The sequence below is a fragment of the Maylandia zebra genome, linkage group LG6, assembly GCF_041146795.1.
Source record: "Maylandia zebra isolate NMK-2024a linkage group LG6, Mzebra_GT3a, whole genome shotgun sequence".
NCBI lineage: Eukaryota > Metazoa > Chordata > Actinopteri > Cichliformes > Cichlidae > Maylandia > Maylandia zebra.
Genome location: NC_135172.1, coordinates 22,289,892 through 22,301,245, shown reverse-complemented (window position 1 = coordinate 22,301,245; position 11,354 = coordinate 22,289,892). Strand labels below are relative to the sequence as shown.

The following is an 11,354-nucleotide window of genomic DNA, read 5'->3' as shown; positions in this document are numbered from 1 at the left end:
TATGAAAATCAAGCAGCGTCAGATGGTGAACGAGAAGGAGAATAGACTCAAGTTCAAACGTGAGAATGACGTGCATCCAAGAGTTTAACGTGTCAGTGCTGAGGGACACGGCGCGCCCCCCGAAGATGAACAGACGACCCGTGTAGGCTCTTTAATTTTGTGTTTAAACTGTTTGGGAACTAAAGCCTCTAAATGGTCACGGGCCACCCACACAGGTGTTTTCACTTTGTCTGATTAGACCTCGTCTCATTACTGTGTGGGCAAGTGCAGACAGAGCCTGACTGAAGTCGCTGTTATTGCTCCTTTCAAGGTGGAACAATTCGTACTGCCACACAGAAAAAAAAGGGAGCTTTAATTCACGACTGAGAAAAGATGTCTGTTCTCTAGCATGGGGTGCATTCTGTTCTCACTCAGTGCAATCCACAAAGACCATCACGCACACATTCAAAACAACATTTCAATGCATTCCCCAAATCTTGGAAAAATGTAAAAGCAGTAAAATTACAAAGTCGAAAGGCCCATATATAAAACTAGATAGTCGTAATTCCTGGTATCTAATAATAGTGTTGATATTTGTGCACGTTTGCTGCTTAAATGTATTTGAATTTGAACAAAGGTGACCTGCTGCTCAGCTGCAGTTCCCAGAACACGTTTCAGAAGTCATCAGCGGTTTGGCCTTCACAACAGACTTTCTGCTTGTAACTGCAGGAAAACCATTAAAAGCATTAACAATGACTCACTTCAATGCCTCTCTGTGAGCATGCAGGCACACAATGTCAGGACAATCCCTCAGAGAAAGGCAGTAATGGTTTATACATTATACACCTGTGTTTTTCTGCACTGAGCTCGAAGCGTCGCTTGTGAATGATGTCTGATGTATGTGCTGGATCGATGGATGGCTCGGTGTGAGAAAATGAGTTCCTCCTGTTCCTATCGTCTTTTAATTTGAGCAAGAGGCAGAATAAATATTCAACCTTGATCTTTTGTGAATTGGCACCAAGCCTCTGGGCAACTTTCAGCCCATCTAAGCAGAGGTGGAAAACCCCTGAGTGGGTTTGTAATTAAAAATGAGTGAAACCCTTCTTCCTTTTTCAATATTATGCAATTAACTGTATATTTACCTGTACGTGGGGCACTTAATAGATCAGCTAAAGCTAGGATTTGTAAGTAAATACATTTAAAGATTACCAATATATCTACTTTTTATCACCTGTTAGCTTAATTTATATTACATGCATGTATATTGTGCTTTCCTTCCTCCCTACTTGTGGAGCTGTTATGTGGTATTCTAGCTGACAGTTGGGAATGTGTGCCACAATAGCATGTAGAGACCAACACCTTATATTTGGGAAATACCGCTAAAATAGAAACACACTTCCTCATATTGAAAGGTTAGTTCATGCTTGTATTACTTCTAGGCTTGACTACTGTTATTCATTATTATATCACGTTGCTGTAAAAGCTCCCTGAAAAACATTCATCCAGAATGCTGTGGCAAAAGTAGACGTGCTCTCTGCTTTTAGGATTAGGCTTGAACGCTTATAGTTTGGGCTGGATCATCAGGCACTCTAGCAGAGACTAAACTTTTGAAAAACACATATGCCTGTGTCAACTCCACTGCCTGCTGCTCTCTGCTTCCCTTTGCAACAGGATGTTAGTAATTGCTTTCACTTCTTCCACTTAACAGAATTGAAACTAGAAGTACAATACATAAAGAGCAGCGCGGTGGTTAGCACTGCTGTCTCACAGCAAGAAAGAACAAGGTTCAAATTCACCATCTGGCCTGTGTGGAGTTTGCATGTTCTTCCTTTGTCTGCGTGGGTTCACTTCCAGCTTCCTCCCACAGTCCAAACACATGCAGTTAGTGGGGTTAGGTTCAGTGGTGATTCTAAACTGACCATAGGTGTAAATGCGAGTGTCTGCCTGTTAGCCCTGCAACAGACCTGGATCTGTCTAGGTTGTACCCCGCCTCTCGCCCTGCGGTAGCTGGGATAGGCTCCAGCTGCACCTCTGACCCTGATAAGGATAAGTGGAAGAAAATGGATGAAAATACACAAAGCATGAGCCGGGGGATTTTGTGTGTTTGTGTGTGGAGAAGGCTCGGAGAGCACTATGCTGATTGCTTCACTGATATGCTAACAGCTTTTACCGTGATGGAAAAGCAAGGCTCGTCATCATTGAAGCCAACCTCAATGCAGAGATATTGATGAGATTCTGCAACCAGCAGCAGTCCCATATCTCAACACACTATGACTGAACTCAGTCCACCGACATGACAATGCTCGCCCCACAGAGTGGGGTTTATCAGAGACTACGTTAAGTTTGGGAGTGGAGAAGACAGATGACTGCCTGCAGTCCTGATCTCAACCTCACTAACACTTGTTGGATTAGGGTGGGCATGCAGTTTGGGCTAGAGTTACCAGTACAACCACACTGGCTGACTTGCGGCAAATGGGGGAAGAAGAATGGGATCCCATCCCACAGCAGTGTGTGACCAAGGTGGTGACAAGGAGGTGGCAGACAGTTGTGTCTTCCACATGCTGTTGAGGCCTCTCTGTGTTAAATGAATAAACTGTTAAATTGCCAGTACCCTCTTGTTACTTTAGACTTCCAATCCTCCAATAAATACGGACACCAAGCATGAATAAGCTGTTCAGCATTGGCAGAGAAGATTTGGGGAGCTTTTCATGGGCTCAACCCACAAATGCATTTTGCTTACAAATGTGGTAACATTTAGTGGAAGTAAACAGGTTTTCCAACGGTATAGGATTTATTGCAAGAAGCTTTGGGACAACAAAGAAATAAAAACCAAACACAAATATCCTTAGTTTTTGTCCTCAGTTTGTTTACATAATGGTTTCTGTGGCAATTTTACTGTTATTGTGGTGTTCGAAGTTTTGATTTTCATGTTTGTTGACCTTTCAGTTTCTTGTTTTTATTATAGTAGATTGTGGTGTTTTTAAATTGTTTTTTACTAAAACAGGGGTTAAAAGAGAGATGTTTCGGGGCTCATGAGAGCATTAAAGCACCTGCGCTGCCATTTCAGTAAGCGTGGGAAATGCATGCAAGTCCCACACACACAAAGTTTCCTGCCACTGCTTTGCATGCTTCAATAACCTTTCAATAAGAAGTTGTGATTGTTCCATTTTCATTATTTTCTTTAAGAAATAATATATCATTATGATTTAGCTGTTGTAGGAACGGCTCCAGAATATTTGTACCATTTTCACTTTCAATAAAATATCCTTAAATTATTATTATTTGTTGTGTTTTTATGTTTTCCTTAACCTTCTGAAATATGAGATTATACCATACTATAGTAATAAAATCAAAAGCTAAAGAGAAAAAAGAAAAAAAGTCTGTGCTGGGAAATTGTTTGTGTGTAAGAGGCAGCAAAGCTGAAACTTTGTTCTCCGTGTGCAGCGTACTCAGCCTCCTCCTCCTTCATTCAGACTGTAAGAAAGCAGAGAGGAAACATGGGGACAAAGTTCTGGCAGGAGTCCCGGTCCAGCAGGGAACACGTGAGGCTGAAGAGAGAGAGGATTTAACCATTCAGCTACATCTTTCCAGGCCAAGGCTAAAGTGATCTGCTCTGCTGTTTTGAGTGGCTCATTACATGTGGGGACGGTGCTTTTATTTCATTTCTTTTTTTCTTTTCAAAAGTATGCACACGTTGACAAGTCACATCATCGGGTGTTCCTTATCAATTTAAGTCACAGATTTCTAATTTTACAATAATGAATGACATTTTTATAGAAAATAGATGGTAAAATTTGATTTTGGGGTGGATTTAATACAGTCACGTGCATCATGCCCAGAAATGTACCAACTGAGCATCATTTAAACACTACAGCCTATGAGAGTATTGCTGCTGATGTCCATCCCTTCATGACCACAGTGTAGTCATCTTCTGATAACACACCGTGTCACAAAGCTCAAATCATCTCAAACTGCGTTTTTTAACATGATGAAGAGTTCACAGTACTCAAATGGCCTCCACAGTCCCCACATCTCAATCCAACAGAGCACCTTTGGTTTCTAGCAAGGTGTAGATAATAAAGTGGCCTGTGAGTCTAGGTCTAGGTACTGTAAGGTCTTCCAACCGTGATCTTTCTGTTTTGAAGGATTTTCTACTACATAGTCATATCTTAAAATCTTACTAGGATATGATTTTATTCTAAAATGACAAAAAAATTATTTAAAAAATGAGCCAGTACAATTTAAAGCAGTTTTTATTGATGACAACAAAATGAGTGAAAATGAGCAGTAAAACATTTTTATCTATTGCAGTCATCAGAGAAGGCTGATCATGTTTTGGGAAAGTTATTTGGGTTTTTTGTTGTTGTTGTTTTTCCAGCAACAGAATTAATTTCGTCTCAAGCAAATCGGATGAAGTTCATGGATCAGCCGGCGGTCAAAAAATAAAAGGAAAACAAAGATTACAAAGACAAACGGCACACTTAATTGCCCAGTTAAGTGTTGAGGTAATGTGTAAAATACTGTTCAGATGAATGGGCAGAATACAATCAATCACACATAAAATATGTACAGAGAGGTACATGAACACTCAGACACCATTTCTCTATTGCACACTATGATAAACTGGGGTAACTGCAACAGAGGACACTTGATTTAAATAAAACAAACAAAACAAAAGTGAATGAGAAAGTACCTTCCATTTTCAAAACAATGAAAAAACTACAGGATCATAACTCGAACCAAAAGGAGTCACTGGAGCACGCTTGGCACCTCTAATCTGCAGGTTTAGAGGGCAACAAAAGGGCTCTGCAACAACCTCAGCAGGCCAACTTCAAAATAAAGCAACTGATGTACTGATGGGTGCGCGCGTGAAATCGGCAAATAAAAGCAAAACTAAAGCAAATCAATTAAAAACGTTTCAAAATAGATGAGCGTAAGGTCATATCGGTAACCTAAAAAACACTTGAATGTAGCTGAATCAGGGTCGATCTTTTCCCCTTCCCAACATGAAGAGGTATGACAGATGAGAAACCGTATGTCTGTTCACTTATAGAAGATCGTAAAAGTATCGCTTATCGTGTTTCCGAAATCACCTTCCCAATGAAACCGACACGTAAGCGAAGAGTTCCTTTTTAGTAGCCCATCAGAAGGCGCCGACGGGCAGGCCGACCGCCGTCGCTCCCGACACAACCGACGACCGGCCGGCCGATAAAAGGGGGGGAAAGTGCATCATATTTCTGTTAAAATACTGCGAGATAGCTGAACATTAAAAACAACACTCTTATAATAAACATCTGAAATATCTTCTTCTTTTTTTTAAATCCTGTTTTGTTTTTCACTAGTGCAACAACAGACGGGTTGAAATAAAGATTATTAACCTGCAGGCAATCAAAGCTCTTTAAACATCGAATAATTTTCTCGCCACAGTAGCAGAACAGTAAAGAAGGCAACTCAATGACTGATGCGTGAACACAAACATGCCAACAGTATTACACATCGCTCTTTTTTTATAGAAATAAATAGCTGATTATTAACTTTAACCTCTTCTTAAATAATTTCCATCTCTATATGACTCTGATGCACATTTAATATAAAGTATCTAGTACACAACTGCAATTTCAACACTACTGTTATACATAATATAATTCTCTCTGCTCGTCTGTCGTCAACCTTTGGAGAGAAAACGCTTACAGAGTGAACACCTGTAAACTTCAACTTTGCCACTCGTTAGTATGACCTTAATATTATATAACATCAAAGGTTGGTCATTTTTTAAGCAAACATTATGTACAGAGTAGCTGATGACCAAGGCAGGATTGTCTAAAACTGAAAAAAAAATCAACAAGTGCTTTTGTGTTTTCTCTATTGTGTCAGCAAACCTTTACATTTCCACATTTCCTTCACCTGCACCCAGCAAACATTCTGTGACCAGTGTGGGATAATAAATATGCGGTACTGGAAGAACACGGAGAAATGGACATCCACGACTGTTCCCGAATTGTCGTCACAACAATTTGCAGTTATACAAGTCTGCGTACGTATATCTGACTGTGAAGCAGAGCAGCTAAGAGCTTTGTTTATCTGGGAATTTTAAAGAGCTCACGTGACAGACACCCACACAGGGCTCCTTGAAAATGTCAACCTGCTCTGCTCTGCTGCTGTTCCGCCCACAAATGATGCAGCCTGGCGTGGCGAGGCAGGGCCGTCGGGCGAATAAGGTGTGTAAAGTGACAGAGTAGAAGAAGAAGTCATGTTCTGCACGTCTCTTGATTAATTTTGAAACTTGTTACAGAACTGTGCTCGTGATTTGTTTATAGCGAGGGACCTGCTATGCTTTCCTTTCATACTGCTCCTCATAATCGCTGTGAACCAAAAGCTAAGGCTTCAAACTAAACGTTTGGTTTCTGAAAGTTTATCAGGCTACAGAAGACATTTTTATGATGTCACCGAGAGAGCGGAAATCCTTGATACGGTCATCTGAGGCAGATAACTGTGAGCTCAGAATCTCCACCCACCTCTCACGTGACTTTCTGAATCTTTCTGAAGGCGTATTTTGCTTAGATTAAGCAAAATAAGGAGTTACTTTTGTCTGTGAATCATGCAAAGCTACCTAGTAGAGCCCAAGAATAAAAATATGGCGCTCTTTACCCTCAGCACCCAACCGGTGGCAGCAGATGGCTGCCCCTCCCTGAGCCTGGTTCTGCCAGAGGTTTCTTCCCTTTAAACGGGAGTTTTTCCTTCCCACTGTTGCCAGGTTCTTGCTCACTGGTAGGCGGGGGTGTCATATGATTGTTGGGGTTTCTTTCCAATATTGTGGTTTCTTCTTTACTCCACAACATTAAGCGCCTTGAGGCGAATGTTTTTGGGAATTTATATAAAAATTGAAATGAGCACAATAGGTCCCCTTTAAAACTGATTGTGAGCTCCGTTTAGAGATTTAGTATTGCACTTCCATAAAGTCAGGGAACTCATTAGAGAGACATTTAAAATTCAGTGCAGCAGAATTTTGGTCCATAGAATCATCAAGTTTCAAAAACTATAAAAAAAATAAAAAATAAAACAGTCCATTGCAGCACTCCGAAATACAGTTTTTTGGTAACCACCTACATCTTTTTACACCCACAGTTCAGATCCCAGGTTTTCTGTTAGAAATGTGAGATAACCACCAGATCACAATTTCTATTTTCTCAGACAGGACAACGCTCCTGCAGAGCCTCGGCATATATTAAGATACTGTTTTCACAGGCTGTGTTACTGTGTGTATCTCTGTGTGTATACGGGTGATCTGGCTGTATAAAAATCACTGGAGCTCCTCCCTTTTAAGCTATTTGCAGCACAGAAAGTGAACACAGTAAGTTTAACTACTGCAGGTATTGCTACTCATACTTCTTGAGGATTTCCAAAACATACGCTAAACTGTAGTCAGGTCGCTTTTCCAATTTTAAAGGTGACACCGAAGACCTGATCCCGTATGTCTGCAAAATAGTAAAAGGTGATCCTTGTTCCATGCTGCAAAGGGTACAAAGTGTCACGTAACGCCAGCTGCACGTCAGCGCTGCATCTGCATGGAATCACCAGCAGAGGGAGGCAGAGGACGTTAATGTTAAATGAATACAAATGAGGGATCACACAAGAGCTTTGGCCACGAGAAGCTCCGTGAACGGGAATGGCACTGATTCAGGTGGCAAACGAAGAAAGTCGGATGACGTCCAAACTCTACGACACCTGGAGACTTTGTCCCATATGAAACACAACGCCTTAAATTCACACACATTTAAATTAAACGTCAACACTGCTTTTGATTTTAGTGATCAAACACTTGGTCCCCCTTTCCCCCTCGTTAATGGCACATTGGAGAAAACGCTCACTGGAATGAGGACACTGTTACGAATGGCACCGGTAACGTCAGGTATTAAATCCTGCTGTCTGGGATGAAAAGGCCCAAATATTTAAAAACACAAGATTCGTGACCTTGTTTGTTTTTGTTTTTTTTAAAACATATGGAAACAGAGGATGTTAGAGAAGAGGAGGCAAAATGCATCACTGCCAGGCAGTGTTTAGAAGACTGCAGGTCTGTGTGTGTGTGTGTGTGTGTGTGTGTGTGTGGCTGTCCTTTGCGCTCTGTCCACAGAACCCGCAGCTGGTGCAGCATATTTCTGTTCTGGGTGGAAGCAGTAAGTGTTCAAAGTCATCCATTGTCCAGTTTCAATGTACAGGCTTGATCCAGTACTTTGTCACAATTTCCATTTATGTGTTTAAGTCATCCACGCAGACACAAACACAACGTGAACTTGAATAAGAGAAGTCACATTTGCCTGTGATCATGGTCTGCAGCCCGTCAGCTGTTGGTGTTAGTCTACATCGAGCACTGTGTGGATGCGGACAGCTAAAAAGTGCTGTCGTGTGGCTTCAAGGGTTGCAATAAAAGGGATCTGCTCTGTGCAATGACAGAAACCACTTTTTTGAATGGAAAAAGCAAAAAGGTTACTGCAAAGGAAAATTTAGAGTAAGCTGTTGCGTTTCTTGAGTTTGTCAGGTTTAAAACAAGCCCCCCTTTCTGATACATAGTGCCGCTGCAAGTCAAACTGGCTAACCGATATTAACGAGATAACTGTATCAAGTTTTTCTGTCTTAGATTTGTACTTTAGCAAAATGCACACTGAGCCCTCAATACTACTTCACGATGCTGCAGACGCATTCAACTCCAGGAACAGCTGGGTCTTTTTGATTGACTGGAGCCGTGATGGCACCCTCTCCAAGGCTTGAGGAACCTGCACAAAAGACGTTAGCAGAGACTGTCTGCTTTCACGTGGAGGATTTTGGAGAAGCCGGGTCTCTTCTTTAGAGCCTGAAAGTAAAAGAGAGTGCGATATCATAATCTCGTTTCCTGTAGAGACACACGGTGTGTATGACTTATCTCTAAATACCTGCAAGCCAAATAGTCTATCTTCTATAAATCTCCATCTCGTCATGCTCTTTTATTTTCGTACAGATGCACCTTTTTTGCCCTTTATGCTTCACCTTTACATGACTTGTTTGACAGAACAGATGATTCACTTTGATGTTTCTTTCTCCACAGCAATCGTGAGGAAGGAGGGATAAAAGTGAATCAGAGCTGTTTGCAACTTTTGGAGAGAAAAGAAAAAAATACCTCAAACTAAAAAAATCTCTTGATTCTACAGCTGTGTGTGTGTGTGTGTGTGTGTGTGTGTGTGTGTGTGTGTGTGTGTGTGTGTGTGTGTGTGTGTGTGTGTGTGTGTGTGTGTGTGTGTTAAGCTTCAACAACAGCCAGAGCATCTTGGCAGCATAGCAGCAGCACATCCACAACAAACCATCACTGGGGCTTTGAGGACTGAGTCATGGTCTAATGGTATGCAACTGTGATAAAGATAGATGCACTGTACCCACTTAACAACTATTGACCTAACTCTTAGTCATGTGTATACAGGACCTTTGTTACCAGATACAGTAACTACAATGTCAGACATTGACATTGCACAGTCGACCTTTGATGAATGAATGGCTGTTACTTTAGTAAAATAGTAACAGCTCATTCAGGAAGACTCATAACGGGGGCTGACAAAGAGTGGGGGGTGTATATAAGGAGTTATGTTTCCAAATTACAAATCATATTCACTCCTACATAAAAGTTACACTAACAAACAATAATACAAACTGATACTGTACAGTTATTTAAACAAAAACGTCTTTCTCTCATTGGCTAAACTCTTTTTATTTATTCTGGATGTTTGACAGAACAGCACTAAGTCAGCTGTGATAGTCAGCTTTGCCTGAGAGGAAAACGACAACAGCAGAAGAACACAGAGATGCAAAACAACAGCGAGATAAGGTGGCGCCATCTTGGCACATTTTCTGGTGCTCGTGGTTTGTTTGACAGTCACATTGTGTTTGGCTGCATGTTTTTAGAAGGAAATAACACAGAATAAAGTTTCCATCAGTAGCAGGCTCGACCTCCTTTGGCCTTCAAAACTGCCTTAATTCTTCAAGGTGCTGGTGTGATGATATGCCCATATTGACATGACACCATCACACAGCTGCTGCAGACTTGTCAGCTGCACGTCCATGATGTGAATCCCCTTTGCCACTGCATCCTAAAGTTCCTCTACTGGATTGAGATCTGCTGACTGTGGAGGTCATTTGACTACAGTGAACTCAATGTTACGTTCAAGAAACCAGTTTGAGATGGCACCCTGTGTGGTGTTCTGCTGTTGTAGTTGCGCTTCTGCATACCTCATGGTTGCCTTCCTATCAGCTCAAAGTAGTCCGGTCATTCTCCTCTAACCTCTGACATCAACAAGGTATCTTCACTGTAGGAGCTGCTGCTCACTGGATATTTCCTATTTTCCAGACCATCTCTGTAAACTGCAGAGATGGTTGTGTGGGGATGTTTGAGTAAAAAAAGCAGTTTCTGAAATACTCAGACCAGCTCGCCTGGCTCAAACAGCGATCAGCATCTAAAGTCACTAAAATCACCTCTGTGTGAACTTCCACAGGTCACCTCAATCATGCACTGCATTTTCTAAAAATGGGAAATTTAATTTTAACTGAGAGGTTAGCAGGCAGGTTTGGGTTTCTGTTGGTTTCCTCCTCTTGAGTAATGAATGCCTGTAACTTGATTTTGTCTGAACAGTACTGGATGTCTCATCAGTTGAAAAACTGGTGTATCAAACTATGTATGTGAAGTGTGGGTGGACTGTGAGACACAAAGGTGCTGTTACCTGGAGCTTGTTAACCATCTCATCAAACAGTTTTCTAGCTTCTGGGCTGTTCGGGTCCTCAAAGTAATCTTCTATACCGATCTGAACCACAATGGATTTGAGGTTGCGGCAAACACCTACATAAATGGAAGGAGCGTTAACACACATAAGTAACAACACCGGCAGTAATGTAACAGCAAAAACATGGCTCTGCTTAGAGTTCTGCTTTAATATTATTGACTACACAGCCACACTAGTTAACTGCAAAGCTACTTAGCCTGATCTATTTTTTTTTTCAAACTCACTGTTGAAGTGGAGCAGGGCTTTCGGGGTGACTGGTGTGGAGGTGAGCACCAGCATCTCGAGGCCCTTCAAGCCCTCTCTGCAAACCTCTGCTGCCACCTCCTGGTTGATTTCACTCACATGGTCCAACTCTAACACCTGCAGGCGCATGCAGTTCCTCGCTGCAGAGAGGGAGGATTTCAAAATAAAACACAGCAGAGGTTACTGCAGGACACAAAGACTCACTTATATTTATAGGAGCTGTAGCAGAAATGCAGGTCTTTTAAACTAAATAATGTCAGGACAACAAAGAATGGACAAGACTCATTTGGATAAAAACATCAAATACAAGAAAATACACAAAGTAATTACATC

General features: G+C 41.4%; 1 protein-coding gene across 1 annotated transcript in view; it reads right to left on the bottom strand.

The window, feature by feature from the left end:
* Positions 1-4,214: 4,214 nt before the first annotated feature.
* The window catches only part of fbxo41 (F-box protein 41), a 57,066-nt gene continuing 49,926 nt past the window's right edge, over positions 4,215-11,354 (bottom strand). The window contains exons 11-13 of the mRNA XM_076884863.1: positions 11,003-11,161; positions 10,719-10,834; positions 4,215-8,827 (exon numbers count right to left, since the gene is read on the bottom strand). Of these exons, the coding sequence (XP_076740978.1) occupies positions 8,765-8,827; positions 10,719-10,834; positions 11,003-11,161 (338 nt within the window). The 3' untranslated portion in view covers positions 4,215-8,764. The remainder of the gene's footprint in view (positions 8,828-10,718; positions 10,835-11,002; positions 11,162-11,354) is intronic.